The sequence below is a fragment of the Sarcophilus harrisii genome, chromosome 4 (assembly GCF_902635505.1).
Source record: "Sarcophilus harrisii chromosome 4, mSarHar1.11, whole genome shotgun sequence".
Lineage (NCBI taxonomy): Eukaryota > Metazoa > Chordata > Mammalia > Dasyuromorphia > Dasyuridae > Sarcophilus > Sarcophilus harrisii.
In genome coordinates, this window is record NC_045429.1 from 271,736,368 (window position 1) to 271,755,545 (window position 19,178).

Genomic DNA, 19,178 nt, shown 5'->3' on the forward strand with positions numbered 1-19,178 from the left:
CATTATGTCTCTTTCATATATTAATTAGCTAGGGGGGAGGGGTTGGGTGTGTGTGAGGTCTACTTTGGATAGGGGTCCGAGGAGTGGTCAGAGAGAAAAGCAGTAAGTTTCATTATTCAGGAAGTGCCATGGATGCTGAAAGAATTTTCTTTCCATACTTGTCTGGCACTTGAATTGTTTATATGGTAGTATATAGTCCACAGGTCCAAAGATCAACTGACCCCCTTTTAACCCCAATCCACCAATCCCAATCCTCTTGGGAAAAGGCTCTATCTACAGAATATGTTCTTAAATGAACTCAGTGCACTTCTACTGAAATCTTCAGATTCTTCAGTTAGGACAGGACAGGCTATTGAAATGTAGGCCATACTTAATAACCTTAGGTCTCTTATCTTTCCAAAATCTTCTCCAAATTTCCAGTTGCCTACAACCTAAAAAAGGGAAGATTCAGAGAAACCTCTCCTAAGCAAACTTGTAAGAGTTGAGGAACAATCCAGCCTTGCCTTGATGGCAAGTTTATTGCTACCTCAATCAAGACAGTAGTTTGAAAAACATCTTGGGGTTTTAGTGGCCTTACAAATTAAATATGGATCAACTAGTATGATGTGATGACCAAGAAAGTTGATATGGTCTTGGCCTGCATGAAAAGCAAAGTTCTTAAGGCTAAGAATGCACCAGTGTCTCCATACTTGGGTTCTGATTAACTTCATCTGCAGTTATGTGTTTAGAGGTGGAAAGCATCTGGGGGGTCTCCAGGATTCTGAAGGGCCTTAGACTTCATGTGATACACAGCTGGTTGAAGCAACTGGGGATGTTTAAAGTGGAGAAAACTGAGACTTGGGAAGATATTCAAACATGCAATTCTCTGCAACTTCTACTAGTTCTTGGGGTTAAACAGAACAAGTCCAATACTGCCCTTTAAAATAATGTAAATTATAAGGAATGTTTATCCTGAAAAAGAAGGGAAGGGTATATTTAGAAGGAAGGTGGCAAGAGTTATCTTCAAAGTACTTAAAAGGGCTGTTATGTGGAAGGAAGATTAGACTTACTTCTTGGCTCCACAGTGCAAGCAGGAGAATTGGTTGGAAGCTACAAAGGTACAAATTTAAGGTATGTGTCTTGAGATGGAAGAGGCTGACCAGAAAGCTGGTTTGAAAAGTCAATGGCCACTTATCATTTACAGAAACCAGATGGCCATTGAGGTCCATTCCAATGCTAAAATTCTGTGACTAAGAGTGAAAAAGTGTTCTAGTCTTAGTATTATCCTCACTTCATGGACACCTTGTTGTTAGTTAAAGCTTGTTAAGGGGAGAAAAGTAGGAAGAATCTAGCACAAAGACAATGTGACAAATGAAATAAATACACAGCTTTTTTTGGTGTTCACATCTAGCACACACTTGCTTCAGCTAACTATTCTTCCATGACAAACCTAGTCAGGGTGTAACAGTACTTGCCAGGTTCTAGAACAGAATAGAACCTGAAGAAGTTCTGTCAGGCACTTAGGCCACCATAATTCAAGTCTAATCAGGAAGATCAACGCATTTCAGTTTTGTCCTGTAGATGCCCCCAAGTCGCACAGTCCTAGGAGCCATGAAAAAAGATCATAAAACAGTTCTTGTGTCATCATCTCTTTCTCTACCAAACCGGGGAAACAAATCCTCAAGAACCTCAATCCATATTCATAGAAGGTCCTTCTACATCACGGGCAGTAGCACTGAGCAGCTCTCTCCGGATTTCAGGGGACAGCTGTGGGTGGGGTTGTAGGCGAAGAAGCTCTAGCAGGGCCTCTTTCTGTTCTGTGGTCAGATCAGCTTTGTAGCGCTGAGCCAGGGTCAGCAGGCTCTGGTGCCAAAGAACAGGCAACTTTCGCTGCTCTGTCCGGAAGGCCAAGAAGTGGAAGACCAAGGCATCCAGTACTCTGAAGGGCAATGCGTACTTCTTGTCCAGCAGCAGCCGTAGGAAGATGCTATTGGCCCCACTGTATTCCATCTCTGCAATTTTCAGCATAGTTGCACTGAAGGGAGGAGAAGCGGGAACAACAGATGACTATCTGTGCCACTGATCCTTTAAAGGGTTTTCAGTTAGGAAACAGCCCAAGATAAAGTCATCAGACTAAGTGATGACAGACTTTGAAGCTTACAAGATGACCAAACTAGAGACAATACTTTGGTTGGGATGGAGAAGGGCATTATTGCCTGGAAATTCTTAGGGGGCAAGAAGCACAACTGCCTTGCAATGGGTAATTAAAGAAATAATACAAACAGATTGGTACAAGAGAATCAATTCCTGGGTAATACCACTGCTGTCACTTAAGTATCTGTGCGATTCTGGCCAAGTCTCTTGGGCCTCAATTTCTTTATCTGTAAAATGATGAGATTGGGCTAGATGGTCTCTAAGGGCCCTTCCAAATCTAAATCTATGATTTTATGATCCCGGGTCTTACAATCTAAATTCTAAATATTCTCAGATCCTAAAATCATGGGATATGACTGAAAGGGAATTTTAACACTAAGAGAACTAGAATTTAAGAATACTTTGAAGGCCCAAGCTGCATCAATTGAAGCAGTACATTTTTAAATAATTTGTTAAGATAAAGGAAATGAATGATAGGACATTTTAATTTCACAGTAAAATTACATTATTTTTTAACCAATTGACACACCTGGTCCTTCTAGTGTTAAAGACTATATAATCCAAACCTCCTATTTTAAAGATAAATTGAGGGTGGGGGCAGGTAGGTGATGCAGTGGATAGAGCACCAGCCCTTAAATCAGGAGGCCCCGAGTTCAAATCTTGCCTTAAACACTTAACACTCCCTAGTTGTGTGACCCTATGCAAGTCACTTTACCCCAATTGCCTCAGGAAAAAAAAAAAGATAAATTGACTCATAGAAGATAAGTGATTATCCCCAATAATAAGCTGAGATTTCAATTTGAGCCTTCTTTAAATCCAAAGCGCATTTCCACTGTAATAATACAGCACTTTGTAAATTACAATGCACTTACATATAGCATCTCATTTAATCCTTGTGTCCTTATCCTTCCTCCAGCCTTTTTCAAACCACCCAGAGGCCAGGGTAGAGCATAATCCCCAGACTCTGCAGCCACATCTTTACCAAGCCACCTTACACTAACTAGCTTACCATCTTTTCAAGAACTTTCTTCAAATCACCATCACCACCACCACTTCTGGAAAGAACTATTAATAGAATGTCCTATTTATCCCATCAAACCTCTATGAATACCAAGCCACAGCATGGTTCCTTGACCTCCACTCCCTTGATATGTGGCGTCTCCTCCATTAAAAATGAAAAAGTCCTCTAGGGTAGGGACTGTCTTAATTTTACATGGATCTTCAGCACTTAGCACAGTGCTCTAAGCACAGTAAAGATAGAAGGGGGAAAAGCATTTATTAAGCATCTCCTATATGCCAGGTATTGTGCTAACTACTTTTAAAAATATCTCATTTGGTCTTCATACCAAACTCATGCTATTATTATCTCCATTTTCCAGTTGAGGAATGAAGCCAAATGAAGTTAAGTGACTTGTCCAAGGTCATATAGTGTCTGAGGCTAGATTAGAACTCAGGTCCTCTTGGCTCTATCCCCTTATTTTGTAGATGAGGAAATGGAGGCAGAGCAGAACCAGACGGCCTATAACCCAGCTCTTTTACTTACTGCCTCTGTGATCTTAAATAAGTCATTTCACTTGTGGTCTCAGTTTTCTCATGGATAAATGAGAAAATTGGATTAGATGACTTTGGAGGTCCCTTCCTGATCTGTTCTTTGACATGCCCAATGTCAGCCATATATTCATTGAGTCAATAATCCTGGACTTAAATAGAAATTCTCTGATTCTTTCCACTGAATAGTGCTGCTAACTCTCAAAATAAAGCTCAGCCAGTGGACTAAAGAGTAGATCAAGAAAGAGTCTGGAAGTGGTGACATCTGACTCACATTCCAGCCCAGTATTGTATCAGTTTCCCTGTCTGAATCATGGGGGGAACCCTATCCCTGAACTATCCAGGATGTTGGGCATTCATTCTGATGGACACAAACAGAAAGGACAGTTCTAAGCAGAGTTGACAACAGCCCCAGTACCTTGAGTGCAGAACAGGGATGGAACACTTGGTGATGATGCTGCCCACAATGATAGCCTCACGAAGGGTACAGGTACCAGATTCACAGAGAGGTATGAGGATCCCTGGGGAGATCAGAGAAAGAATTGTCAGGGAGGACTGGGAGCTGAGGGGAAGGGAATACATCGGGAGAGAGGTGGGAACAATCAATCCAGTGTTTAAAGAGAACTCTGCCCTTAGCTCCAGGAACCAATGTACCCACCTGAGAAAGGCCCAATTTGAACTTACCTTTGAACCATGCCCCAGTCTTGAACAATGCTTTCTTGAGTGCCATGTAGAGGTGAAAGTTAAGGCGTTTGTATTCAGCAATGTCATCCCTCACACGAGGAAGAAGCACCAAGTTGTAGAAGCGCTGGGCCATCCTATCCTTCAGATTGGATGAGAATATCCTGGGTGTGGAAGTTTCTAGATTAGTCACAGATAAGTTTTTTTTTCCTTTATAGTTATCTTCTCAATTACATGTAAATAGTTTTTTTTTAAACATTCTGTTTTTTAAGTTTTGAATTCCAAGTTCTATTCCCCCCTTCCCTCTATCCTTTTGTATGTTTGTTTTTTTTGCAATTGGGGTTAAGTGACTTGCCCAGGGTCACACAGCTAGGAAGCGTTGTGTCTGAGGCCAGATTTGAACTCGGGTCCTCCTGACTTCAGGGCTGGTGCTCTATCCACTTTGCCACCTAGCTGCCCTCCTTCCTCCTATCCTTAAAAAGGCATATAATCTGATACAGATTATATGTGCAAAGTCAGAAAAGAAGTTAATAAGGAAATAGGGAAGGGATGGAGGGAAGAAGGAAATGGGGAAAGAGGGAAAGGGAAAAGGAAGAGAAAAATACTATGCTTTTTGATCTATTTTCTCATGCCATCAGTTCTTTCTCTGAAAGTGGATAGCAGTTTTCATCACTAACCTTGTTTTTGGATTGTCTTGGATTATTGTTTTGCTGAGAATAGCTAAACCATTCTCAGTTGATTATTGTACAATATTGCTGTTCAGGTGTACAATGTTCTCCTGCTTTTGCTAACTTCACTCTGTATCAGTTCACATAATCTTTGCCAGGTTTTTCTGAAATCATCCTGCTTGTTATTTCTAATAGCACAATAGTATTCCATCACAATCATGTATCAGAATGATTGTGTAACTTCACAACTCTACCAACATGCACTGGTGTCCCAGTTTTGCCATGTCTCCTCTAACAATTATCATTTTCCTTTTCCGTCATATAGGGAGGTATTTTGGAGTTGTTTTATTTTGTATGTCTCTAATCAATAGCAACTTAAGCATGTTTTTTCCTGTGATGATTGATAACTTTGATTTCTTTGTCTGAAAACTCACAGATAGGATTTTAAAGCAAGAACTCTATAAGCTGCTAAGCACTAGATGAATGGGGAATGCTAATATCATTATTGATGTTTTTGTTAAAAAGAGCCTGATCCTTTACAAACCACTCTGGATACTATGGACAAAACACTGGCTTAAAATTAAAGAGTTTATCTTTACTGCAGTTCTGTAGGAAAAATCCCAGGTACTCCACATCAGAGCTGCCATGAATACTGTAGAAAGAACTTGGGAGGTAGCATCAGGGGACCTTATTTGATCCTTACTCTGCCATTTGTTATGTAGCCTTAGGCAAATCACTTCACCTTACTGGACCTCCATTCCTCATCTGTCAAAAGAGGTCTGACCAGATGGCTTCTAAAGTCTTCTTCTAAATAAATCAATGACCCTCTGGACCCCCACCTACTTCTGCCTCCCAGAGAACTTTTCTTCCATAGTCAGTCCACCTAGATCATTGCCAAGGGAGCAGGGAAAATAGCTAGGAATGCACATAACCAGCTTGGAAGACCAGTAAGCCTAAGTGGACAGCAGCTTTCCAGTCGTGATCTTCTTCAATCCAGCTATCACCTACTGCCAAAGTAATTTCCTTTAGATATAGATATAACTATAAGATTTTTTTTAAGACTCCTTGTGGGCTGTAGAATAAAAATGCAAAATTCTTGGCTTTTTAGTCTTCTACAATTTGGTTTTCAATGACCTTTCTATCCTTATTTCAATCTGGTCTTCTCCATTCACTGTATAATTGAGGCAGAATATCCATGAGCTAGTCTCTGATCTTGTCCAACATTTAGCTCCTATCAATGCCTCTGGGCAAATTTGCCAGCTAATCCTTACATCACCCATCATTTCTGCTTTCCTCCTCCTGCTCCGATTCTCTTCAAGGTCCAGCTCATAGAACATTTTGTCTGAATCTCCCAAACAATCCTCAATTAAATGCTCTTTGAAGGCACAGGCTGTGTCTCATCTTGGGTATTAGACAGCTGGTAAGTGGTAAGAGTGCTGGTCCTCTTGAAGAGTTGTGAGAATCAAATAATATCTGTAAAGTCTGAGCCTAGTGCCTGGTACAAAGTAGGTGCTATATAAAAATGCTTATTCCTTTCCCCTTTCTGTCTTTGTTTCCTAAAAGCCCACCAATGAAAAACACATAATAGGTACTTAAATAATTCTGGTTGAATGGAAATGAAATGGAACAGAAGGGCCAAAAGGTGACAAACCATGTGATTAAGAGACTATATAGAATGAGAAGAGTTAGGACAAGTCAGGGTTAGCATGGCAACTGAAGGAAGGGCCTACTTTCTATATTGACCCTATCTCTTGTTTTGGGTCCCCTTTACCTGGTGGCTTGGTACATGGCAGCTGCAGTCCAGCTCTCTGGTTCTGTGATATAGAGGATCTGCTCCCAATTGGAGAGAGAGGGAATAATTTTAAATGCTTTTGGAAGTTTGCCACTCCGGTACTTGGATAACACCTGGGGGGAAGGGGAAGTCAGAGAGGGAAATCATGAATTATAAATGAGAATCGATATTTTTAAAACACACATCTGATCAAGTCATTCAAGAAGCTTCTGGGGACTAACTCTCTATTGCTTGCAAGGTAAAATACAAATTCTTTTGTCTGTCTTTTAAAACTCATCACATACTGGCTCCAGTCCCTCTTTCTAGTATTACCTGTCTTTCTCCTTTTCCCACTTAAAAGTACAATCACCCAGCACATTCTCATCTCACATCCATATACACCTAGAAAGCCCCCTCTTCTCACTTGCATGTCTGTTTCTTCTCAGCCCAAATGTTACCTCTTATATAAAGCTGAACTTAATCCACCAGTTTCTAACTCTACTCCTACATTACCGTGTTCTACTGCCTGTAGAGAATTTAAGATCCTTGAAGGCAAGGATTCAATTTTGAATTTTGAATTCCTAATAGTTAGTATTGTTCCTGGCACACAAAGAGGTATCTGGTAAAACCCTTCATAACCCATCCCCTCCTACCTTTCCAGTCTTCTTCCACTTCCCAACATATATTCTTTGTTCCAGTGGCAGAGGCCTCCCAGTTGTTTTGTGCTTGACACACTCCATTTTTCAATTTCTGCAATGCTCTCCTTCCTTTGCTCACAACCACTGACCTCCCTGGCAACTTTTAAATCCCAACTAAAATCCCACTTTCTTCTGGAAGTCTTCTCCAACTTTTTTTAATTCTAATGCCTTCCCTCTGCTAATTACTTCTTTCTCCTGTATTTTGTATACACAAAGTTGTATTTGGCTGCCAGTTTTCTTTCCCATTAGACTAAGTTTTTTTAGGGCAGGAATGGCATTTTGCTTCTTTTTGTATTCTCTGGTCTTAGCACTGCACTTGGCACACAGTAGGCACTTCATAACATTTTTTACTTATTAATCCTTGTTGAATAAGTGAAGGAAACTTCTGTTTTTGTTTTATGGGGGTTTTGTTTGTTTTTGTCTTTTAGCAACAAACATGATTTAAGCACCTATTATATGTTAGATCCGAAAATTAAAAGATTTTCATCATTGCCCCTCCACTTAATGTCAGAACTCTTACCTCTCTGACACCCTTGTACACTTCAAGAACCCGAGGGTCCAGCTGGGGCATAGGGCAGCCTGATACCTCAGACATAACAGTTTCCACTTCTGTTTGCTTCTCTGTCAATTTCTCCATGATGATGTCTGCCAGTGTTCGCCTAAGGGTGGAAGGAACAGGGCAATGGTGGTAATAGGTCAGATGGAATTAACCTTCACATAGATCACCGGATTCCACATTCTTCAACTTTTACTTGGATAATGAGATACTTGGGGTGGCAGATCAGAAGGTAACTGCCACATTCCTGATAAAAAGACCAGAGCTGAATAGAAAACTTAACTTTCAAACACAAAACTCAAGAGAAGCATAAAAAGGTATACATGAAAGAGAACTCGTAAGAGACTAAATAAAGTTAAACCACTTACATTCCTACATGGGAAGTTAATAAATATAATTCCTAAGAACTTTACCATTATTAGAGCGATTAGAAGCAGTATACATAGGCTAAGCATGAGTGTGAGTCAATTATGCTGGAATGATCTTCAGCTGAAGTAAAAAAAAAATACAGGATAGTAATCAGCAAAAGTAAAACTATATTTAATTAAAAGAGATAATCAGAGAAAGTGCATCTTGATGAAATGTCCTATAGACAATGAAATAATATCAATAAAAATTGTATAGCAAATTGCTCTGATAAAAGCCCCTTCCTCAAATATATATGGAATGGAATCAAATTTATAAAAATAAGAACCATTTCCCAACTGATAAATTGTCAAAGAATGTGAAAAGACAGTTTTCACTAGGAAAAATTCAAAGCCATCCAGTCATATGAAAAAAATGTTGTAAACTGTTATTGAATATGGAAATACTAATTAAAACTACTCTGAGATACCATCTCACACTTATCGGAAATGACAACTGCTGGAAGGGATGAGGGAAAATAGGTACAAAGTAGTACAAAAATTCTGGAGAACAATTTGGAACTGGCTTCCTAACTCACAGTTCTATCAAGTCCAAAAAATTGTGGGTTACAGGCCCAGCAGCAGATTAGAGATCTATCAATAGAGGGCTAGTCTTGAAGGATTAAGAGAGGCTGATCACTAGAAACTTAGTTATTAGGAGAGACCTTCCTTAGCTGTAACTCCTTTGAAAACTGCCTGTTCATAATTTTTAACTATTTATCTATAAGAACCTGGCTCTTAGCCTTATACATTTAAATCAGTTTCTAATATATCTTGGATATGTTTTTTATTGGAAAAATCTGTTGCAAAGATTTCTTTCCCAGGGAAACTATGAGTGCACTGGCTTTATTCACAGCAACTTACAAAGACTATCAGGAAGAATGGAAACAGTGACAAATTTAGAGTCACAAGAGTTTGGGTGGAATTCCAATCTGGGTACCTGCTCTCTTGTCTGACTTCAGTTCCCTCATTTGTAACAAAGGGGTTGGAATAAAGTCTCTGGGAGTCTCTTTTAGCTCTACATATGGGATCCTGAGATGGTGTAAAGAGACGTTATCTGGACTGATAGCTAGAGCATTCTCATAGATTCCTGAAGATCTGAAACAGTGAAAACCAACAATTTCAAGCATTTTACCTCGTTTATTCTTTACTGATTTTGGATGGAAATTTTTCTAAAATATGTAGCCTCTCCTTGATGATCAAGGCCATCATTATGGAAACCAACTATTGCACTGTGCAGTAATTCATTGAGGCCCACATTGGATTTTAAACCTCCTTGCATTTATACTAAACAAGTCCAGGTGGTCTTGATCTTTGCATCCTAATGACTGCTTTTGATAGTTTTTCTATCTTTTCACTTATCAAGAATCAGTCACTTAGAATCAAAGAATTTTCAAATAGGAAGAACTCTTAAGAGATATTCCAGGTCTAATCTTTTACTCAATATGTTAAACTTTTCTACAACATTCCTGAGGAGAAGCACTCCAGTCTCTGCTTGAATATTTCCTGGGGTGGGAAGTCTACTATTCTAAAAAGACAACATGTTCCATTCTTGGGACAAATCTTCTTCTTCTTCTTCTTTTTTTTTTTTTTTTTTTTTAAATAATAATAGCTTTTTTCCCCAAAATACATGCAAAATTAGTTTTGTGGTTTTTTTTTAAACATTTATCCTTGTAAAATCTTTTGTTCCAAAATTTTCTCCCTCCCTTCCCACTTCCTCCATATAGATGTAATTCTTCTAAACATATTTCCACATTTATCATGCTACACAAGAAAAATCAGATCAAAGAGGAAAAAGGAAAAAACAAGCAAACAAACAACGACAACAACAAAGGTGAAAATATTATATTGTGGTCTACATTCACTCCTCATAATCCTCTCTCTGGATACAGATGACTCTCTCCATCACAAAACTATTGGAACACTAATTAAGTTTAAAACAAACAAAAATTCCAATAAAGATTTAAGATACAACAGAGGGTGGAAAAGCTGTACTTTTAGAGCTGAAGTATCTTTTTTTGTTGTTTTGGGTTTTTTTTTTTAAAATTATAGCTTTTTATTTACAAGATATATGCATGGGCAATTTTTCAGCATTGAGCCTTGAAAAACCTTCTGTTCCAACCTTTTCCCTCCTTCCCCCCACCCCCTTTCTCAGATGGCAGATAGATCAATACATGTTAAATATGTTAAATACAATATATGTATAATTTCTATACGGTTATTTTGCTACACAAGAAGAACTGGACTTAGAAAATAAGGTAAAATTAACCTGAGAAGGAAATCAAAAATGCAAACAGACAAAAACAGAGGGATTGGAAATGCTATGTAGTGGTTCACACTCATTTCCCAGAGTTCTTTCACTGGGTGTAACTGGTTCTCTTCATTATTGAACAAATGGAACTGATTTGGTTCATGTCATTGTTGAAGAGAGCCATGTCAGACAGATCTAATGGTTAGAACACTGTTCCATATGTTGAGCCTGAACTTGCCTCTTTATAATGTCCCTCCATTGATCCTGGCTCTATTTTCTAAAACTATTTAGAATAACCCTAATTTCTTTAAACATGATAGTGCTTCAAAAGCAACCTTAACATCTACCTAGTCTAACCATACCCAAAAAAGGACTTCTACTAAAATATGCCCATCAAATGGTCACGCTCTGCAATGGCTCAAACAGTTAGGAAGTCTTCCTGACATCATCAGGCCTCAATTTGCCTCTTTCCAACTTGTGCCCATAGCTCTTGATTCTACCTCCGGGCTAAAGAGAACTTCTCTTATGTGACAACCCTTCAAGTAAATGGACATGGCAACTGTGTCCTTTGCTCCATGTGCCTACCTCAACCCAATCTTTTCCAGATTAAACATCACTAATGTCTTCCTTTCTCAGACTTAAAACATTCCCAACTCTTTCAACTATGTCTCAGATCATATGACCATGAATCACTCTCTTTTGGACTTGGGAGTAATTTATCAACATAGACCTTAACATGTAATTCCCAGCATCAGAAAACTACTGTACATTCTGGCTACCAGCGAGCTAGGAATTCAGACTAAAGCTTTTCTGATTTCTATCTCACACTGCTGACACATGTTCAGTTTAAAGTACATTAAAATCCATTTTACATGAACAAGTTATTCATGTTAATAGGGGAAGTTTTCTCTCATTTTATACTTTTGCACTGAAGTAGATTTTCCTGAGCCTTACTACTTACAAGCTTTTCATTTTATCTCTATTAAATTAATAACTGGCATTTATAGGTCATTTTAAAGTTTGCAAAATACTCTAAGAAATCTGTCTCTATCTTAGATAGACAAGTCTTAGAGACTATCACCTCATTTGGCACATAAAAATCTGCATGGGAATCTTTTCAGTACTATTATTCCTGTTTTACTGAAGAGTAAACTGTGATTTATAAGAGCAGTAGACTTGAGCAAGTCTCAGTATTTATTTTTTTCTGAATCCAAGACTAAGATCCTACCCAATATACCACAATGCCTCTTATTAAATAACAACTCAACTTTTTTCAGCATGTCAAAATTTTTATGGATCCTGATTTTTTCATTGATGATGTAAACTCTTTCATTATGCTTTGTATTAGTTAAAATTAGATATTTCCCTTTACCCGAGTAACAGATTAAAAAAGTTGAAAGGAAAGACATAGAGCCTTGTAGCATGCCAGTGGGGACAACCTACTCTAGACATCATGATACTTATGAATGAATCAATACTCTTTGAGCAGTTAACTGTATCATCCAGTTTACATCATGTCATAGTATTCATAAGATGAAAGACTTTTTTCCAGATGTCTTACTGAAATCTATTTCCTTTTTCTCTTTACATCTTGGGGATTTCTATCTCCCTGGACAAAAACTGGCAAAGAAAAGTAAGGAAACTCAGGATTGTCATAAAATATTGAGGGTATTTCTATAATGTTCCAAAGTATTCAGATTAAGTGATTGAGAATCAATACTCAAAGCCATCATACGGAACTCTCAAAGGGGCTGAAGAAATAGCTTAAAGATGCATATGATTGTAAAAGAAGGCAAGAATTGAAGGAAGAAAAGAAGGAAGGAAGAAGGAAATACTAAATGGCTATGGATTGAAAAGTTAGTCAATTCATAAATATTCATTAAGAATTTAGCATGTGTAAAGTTACCCATGCATATATCCTGTAAATAAAAGGCTATTAAATAAAAAAAATAAATAAATAAATAAATAAAGAATTTAGCATGCACCAGACACTATGTTGAGCACTGGTGATAAAAATAAAAGCAAAAGGCAATGTCTGCCCAAAGAAAACTCATGATCTCAAGGAAAAAAAGCAAAGGACTATGTATAAACAAGAGATATAAAAGATAAATTAGCATTAAGAGGAACTGGGAAAAGCTTCTTGTAAAAAATGGAATTTTAGCTAAGACTTGAAAGAAATCAGGAAAGCCAGGAAGTAGAGATGAGTATGTAATAGAGGAAGGGTTACCAGGGTGCAAGGAGTGAGTTTCAGGTATAAGACTGTAAAAGTTGGGGCAGAAGAGGCAGAGAATGACAGATGATTTTATAATTGATCCTGGAAGTGATAAGGAGCCACTGAAGTATATTGAAAAGAGACATGTATTTTAGGAAGACCAATTTGATAGGTAGGTGGCAGATTAACTCCAATGAGGAGAGACTTGAAGCAGGCAGACTCACCAGCAGAATACTACAATAATCCAGGAGGAAGGTGATTGAGGGCCTGTATCAGGATGGTGGTGGTGTCAGAGGAGAGATGCAAAAGACTGTTGACTCATAACAATAAAGTTTTCAGAAAGAAAGAGCTTGCTTAAGAGGAAGGTGTGGAGACAACACAAGAGTACAGAAATACTGAGCACACAACTGCTAAATTCTTTGGGGGCCAACTGGAAAAGTATATGAAGAAACCTCTGTCATGTTGTAAATAAAAGGAAAATTCTGAATCCAATTCTCCCTGAGCAACAAGAGAACTGTTCGGTTCTGCACACATATATTGTATCTAAGATATACTGTAACCTCTTTAACATGTATAGGACAGCCTGCCATCTGGGGGAGGGGCTGGAGGGAGGGAGGGGAAAAATCAGAATAGAAGTGAGTGCAAGGGATAATGTTGTAAAAAATTACCCTGGCATGGGTTCTGGCAATAAAAAGTTATTTAAAAAAATAATAATAATAATAAATAAAAGGAAAAAAGTTCTAGTATCCTACTGAGAGAAAAAGAACTAAGAACAAGATAAAGAGCACCTGGAACAAGAGGTTTGGCAATTGTTAATGCTGTAAAGTTACCCATGCATATAACCTGTAAATAAAAGGCTATTAAATTAAAAAAAAAAAAAAAAGATAAAGAGCACCTGGGAGAAGAGGACTGATGAAGCATTCAATTGCTTAAAAGGACATCACATGAAAGAGCCAAAAGGGTAAAACATACTATAGAAAAAAGGGAAGCAAGGCTCAGACACATTAAAAAAAAAAAATCCCTCAACTTGGAGCCAGATGACTTGAGTTCAAATCTTAGCTCTGGGGTTTATTTGCTATGTGATGTTGTGTAAGTCATGTAACTTCTATGGGACTAATTTTTCTCAGCCACAAAAGAAGAGGATTGGTTGGATTAGATGAGCTCTAAGGATCATACCTAAACTACCTTGGTATCTAAAGCCACTCACAATCTGGCCCCTTCATTTGTACTTTTTTCAATCTTTTTATACTTCATTCTCTTCCACTTATTCTACCTAAAACTCAAAGACACTGGCCCTCTTGCTCTTCTTCCCACTCTTGATTTCCCATTGCCTGTCTCTTCCCCCACACTGCCTTACTGAAATGCTCTCCATCCTCCATTTTATCTTCTGGCTTCCTTCACGACTCAGCTCAAATCTCATCTTCTGCAAAAGGCCCTTACAGCTAGTGCTTTCTCTCTGAGATTACTCTTAATTTACTCTGGACATACCTTACATATACTGTTATTTGATTGTTTTCTTCCCCATTAGAGTATAAGTTCCTTTAAAAGAAGGAACTATGTTTTCAGCCTACTTTATATCCCCAACATTTAGCACATAGTTTATCTAGTAAATACTTAAAATAAATGCTTGATGACCAATTAAAGTTCCTTTCAATACTCCTTTTTGCTATTTCCAGTTTCAACCTTATCTTGAAACATATAAAGAATATAAATTTAATCATTTCTAAAATCAGCAAACCAATTTGCTTTTTAATCTATCACCTAGAGATAGGGGAGAAGAGATGCAGAGAGAGTCAGATGATGAGAAAGGAATGAACAACATGACAAGTGGAAAAACAACAAAATTTAGGATTGAAATGCAAATACTAAGCCTGTGAATCTAGTATTCTTTTTATTAGGCAGTATATGCAGATTACAGATGGGGCTTTTGATAGAATAAGTAACTTGTTGCACTCTTTCTTACAGATAACACAGCATCTATTAATTCATCTGGTACAGCTTTCCTTGGGAACACTACAAAATCCCATAATTTTTAAAGTTCATATGGCCTTGGTCTAGGTGAATATAGGCAAGGAATCAAATCAAGTCTCAAATAATCCCTAGGTAGGATGGTCTGTATACTTATGTTAACTATAGTTATGCCAAAGTCTGCACCCAAATGTATGTAGAGGCTTTTCATAGTATCCTGAAGTCATTCTGGTCTTTAGTAGTCCATCTTAACCTATGTTCTTCCATCTGATATTGATCTGATTCCTTTCAAAAGATCTGAAGTGTCTTCATTAGGGAGGATGAAAAATATATCCTTGTAATCAACTAACAATCAGAATTTCCCATTGGGATGCAGTTATCCCACTGTTTCGATTTAAGCCTACCTGAGTGGAGGATTCTTGTTCATGAACATCTCAATGGCACGCTCATCTTCAGGATTGACAGCTACCTCCGAGTCAAAGCCTGATCCCACCATTTCTGCTGCCTTCTCCAAGGTTGGCCACTCTTCATCCTCATCCTCACCGTCTGATTCACCAACTTGGGCTCCTGGGCCTATGGGAGGAGAGCAGTGAATATAGTGAAGGGTCATGAGGGAAGACAACTTAAAATCAAGTTCCACAAGTATTTGCAAGTGGTTTCTCTTTGCTGTACTATACAACCTGATGTGGAGGAAACAGATGAAGTTTTAGTCAAACTGCCTTGTAGAGTTTATAAACAAGCTAAACACAAATGAAACAGTAACAATTATTAGGACACGATTAAGTGTGCATAATTGTGGCAGCTCTTTTTTAAAGTAGCAAAGAACTGGAAATTAAAGGGGAGTCCACAAATTGGGGAAATGACTAAACATGGATGGAACATGGATATAGTGGAATATCAGTGTGCCCTAGGAATTGAGGAAAGAGATGGTTTCAGGGAAACCTGAAAAGATGCAGGATGAAATGAGCAGACAGCAATGCTCACTACAATGTAAAGACAAATACTTTAAAAAAACTTAACTCCTCCAGTCAATGACATGACCAACCATGATTCCAGGATAGTGGTGAGAAGACATTACATATCTTGACACTAAGGTGAAAGGACTTAGGATACAGAATGAAATACAGAATTTTTTTTTTTTTTAGATATGGCCAATATAAGAATTTGTTCTGCTCAACTAAGTTTGTTAGAAGAACAAAATGGAAGAAGTAAAAAAGAACAATTTGCTGAGGCAGAATGTGTGCCAGGTAGTTGGGAAAGAAGTTTGTATATGATAGAAGTTGAGTAGGGAAGCAAGGCTCAGACACATTTAAAAAAAAAAAAAAAAAAAAAAAAAAAGAGTAGGCAGTATTAGATACATTCAAAACCTGGGTAAAGATTATAAATATTATAGGAATTCTAAGAAGTGAGGTAGCATTTCAACTAAATGCTAAGTATGGATGACAGTGAATGTTAGTGTACTAGAAAGAGCATCAGATTTTATACCAAAGAATCAGAGCTGGAAGAAGCCTTAGAGTATATCTATTTCAACCCTCTCATTTTACAGATATGGAAATATTGTGACCAATAAAGTCACAAAGGCTGGTGACACAGATATGGTTTGAACCTGAACCCTTTAATTTGAAGCCTGGACTCTTTCAGCTATATAGTATTATAATAATCACTTTGCCTCATCTATCAAATGGAAGGATTAGACTACAGGTTTTGGGAGAAAGAGGTGAATCTGACACTGAACTAACTTTGACATCACAAGAAATGACTCAACCTTATTTAACCTCATTTTTCTCCTCTCATAATATTGGTACCTATCTTATAGTTATTTGTGAGGTTCCACTAAAGTAACTAATTAGATACCATTTACCACCTACTATGGACCCACAGTACTAGGCACTGGAGAAACAAATACAAAAATCAAATGATCTCTGCCTCAAAGGTCTTACATACTATCAAAGGAGTCAACAAGTGTATATGTAAAATAAATACAATAATTGTTTTTTTCCCCCTAGAGAAGGACATTGGCAGTTAGGGAGAGACCAGAAAAGGCTTCATGGAGAAAGTAGTACTTGAGTTAAGTTTTGAAAGAAAGAAAGGTGAAATCGTGGAGGGAAGAATAGTGTGAAACTACAGACTGGAAGTAGAGTGGGAAAACAACAAGAATGGTATTTCCTGGAAGGACCACCAAGTAGATTAAAAACTTTATATACCAGAGGAGTTTACCAAGTACAAAAAGCTCATATTTTGTTACTATTATTTTTAAAGCTTTTTATTTACAAAACATATGTATGGGTCATTTTTCACATATGTATGGGTCATTTTTCAACACTGACCCTTGCAAAACTTTCTGTTCCAAATTTTTCCCTCCTTCCCTTCACTTCCTCCCCTAGATAGCAGGTAGTCCAATACATGTTAAATATATTAAAATATATGTCAAATCCAATATATGTATACATATTTATATAGTTATCTTGTTGCACAAGAAACATCAGATCTAGAAAGAAAAAAAAAAAAAAAACAAACAAACCTAAGAAGGAAAACAAAATGCAAGAAAACATCAACAGAAAATGTGAAAATGCTACATTGTGGTCCATATTCAGTTCCCACAGGCCTTTCTCTGAGTGAATATGGCTTCCTTCATCACTGAACAATTGGAACTAGTTTGAATCATCTCATTGTTGAAGAGAGCCACATCCATCAGAATTGATCATCATTATTGTCTTGTTGTTGCCATGTATAATGATCTCCTGGTTCTGCTCATTTCACTCAGCATCAGGCCTCTCTAAAATCATCCTGCTAGTCATTTCTTACAGAACAATAATATTCCATAACATTCATATACCACAATTTATTCAGCCATTCTCCAACTGATAGGCATCCACTCAGTTTCCAGTTTCTTGCCACTACAAAAAGGGCTGCCACAAACATTTTTGCACATACAAGTCCCTTTCACTCCTTTTAAGAGAAGAGCGGACATATAGAACTTTTCTACAAAGGTAGCAACCACAAGATTTGCCAATCGACAGGAAATAGTGGGATGATAAAGAATGAAGAGTGTCTGTCAATAAAAAGTTACTATTAAAAAAAAAGCTAGAAAAAGCTAGAAAAATAAAGTTTAAGAAATGGTTTGGGGGGAAAAAAAAGAATGAAGAGTGGAAGATGACCCTTGAGTTGTCCAGGTTCTTGACAATAATAGCAACATTAGAATTTTAGAGGAAAGGACGAATTCAGGTTTGGAGATAATGACTTTGAAGAATCTACGGGATATACCAATTGAGATGTCTGATAATCAGTTGGAGATGGGAGACTGGAGATTAAGGCTGGGGGAAAAAAAATCTAAGAATCACTTACCTAGAGACTCTCATTGAATCTATTAAAGCTAAAAATGAAAAACATAAAGAGGAATAAGGGAACACAGTTCAGAGTTTGGGGATAAAGGTCCAGCAAAGAAGACAGCAAAAAAGTTGTCAGACGGACAAAGAACTAAGATGTATTCAAGACAAAATAGTATCACGAAAATCTAGGGAACATAATAATATTAAGAAAAGGGGGAGGTAATCCCAGCGCCAAAAGCTGTAGTTAAGCGTTAAGTTCGTCTCCGATTCTCAGCGGAGATTGGGTTCGAGCCCCTCACTAACCCAGCTTCGTGGTGAATTTTCTCGGAGCTGTCCTGTCACCGGACCCATGTTCAGCCTCCAGCTCCTCTTGCTGCTCTCGCGCCTGCTGCAGGATCCGCCGGGTCAGCCGGGGCTCCACGTACTCCTCTTCCTCCGTCCCGCGGCCTCGGCTCCTCCGTTTCTCCCGGGCTCCGGGTTGGACGGAGTCCCCTGCCAAGATCTGGTCCGCCAACGGGGCATGCTTTGCCTGTCTTCCGGCCTTGCGAGACTCCTTGATCTTGGGCATGGTGTTCGCTACCCCTGTCCATTAAACACACGTGGGGAACTGGTAGCAATCAGGAGTGCGCCGTCGCCAAACACGGCGTAATGCCCCTCCCAGACTCACAAGACATGCGCCATTTTTATAAGGCAGCGCCTCCTAGCGGCCGGAGGCCGGAAACAGTTTCGGCGCTACCCTTGGCCCCGCCTTTTGAAGTTAGAAATCGCTTTTATCTAAATTGGTCTCCTGATTGTTCACTGAAGCTTGGATTTATTCTGTCTCGCCGAGATCAGCATTCAGATCGCGAGTCAATTCCTAAAAACCTTCTCCTGCCGTGCCCTAGGGGAGAGTGGGTGGAGCTCCGGCTGCTTCCACTCTCCGGGGGGGGGGAAACGGGACGCTTTGTTTTATACGTCAC

The 19,178-nt window shown here is 38.4% G+C and overlaps 1 protein-coding gene across 1 annotated transcript; it reads right to left on the reverse strand.

The window, feature by feature from the left end:
- Positions 1-1,363: 1,363 nt before the first annotated feature.
- Positions 1,364-19,158, reverse strand: BYSL (bystin like). Its single transcript, XM_003769057.4, has 7 exons — positions 18,523-19,158; positions 15,295-15,463; positions 8,020-8,158; positions 6,802-6,935; positions 4,366-4,526; positions 4,100-4,202; positions 1,364-2,014 (listed from the first exon to the last, which is right to left on the reverse strand). Exons 1-7 carry the CDS (start codon positions 18,785-18,787, stop codon positions 1,669-1,671), a joined length of 1,317 nt encoding a protein of 438 aa, XP_003769105.1. The 5' UTR covers positions 18,788-19,158; the 3' UTR covers positions 1,364-1,668.
- Positions 19,159-19,178: the final 20 nt, after the last annotated feature.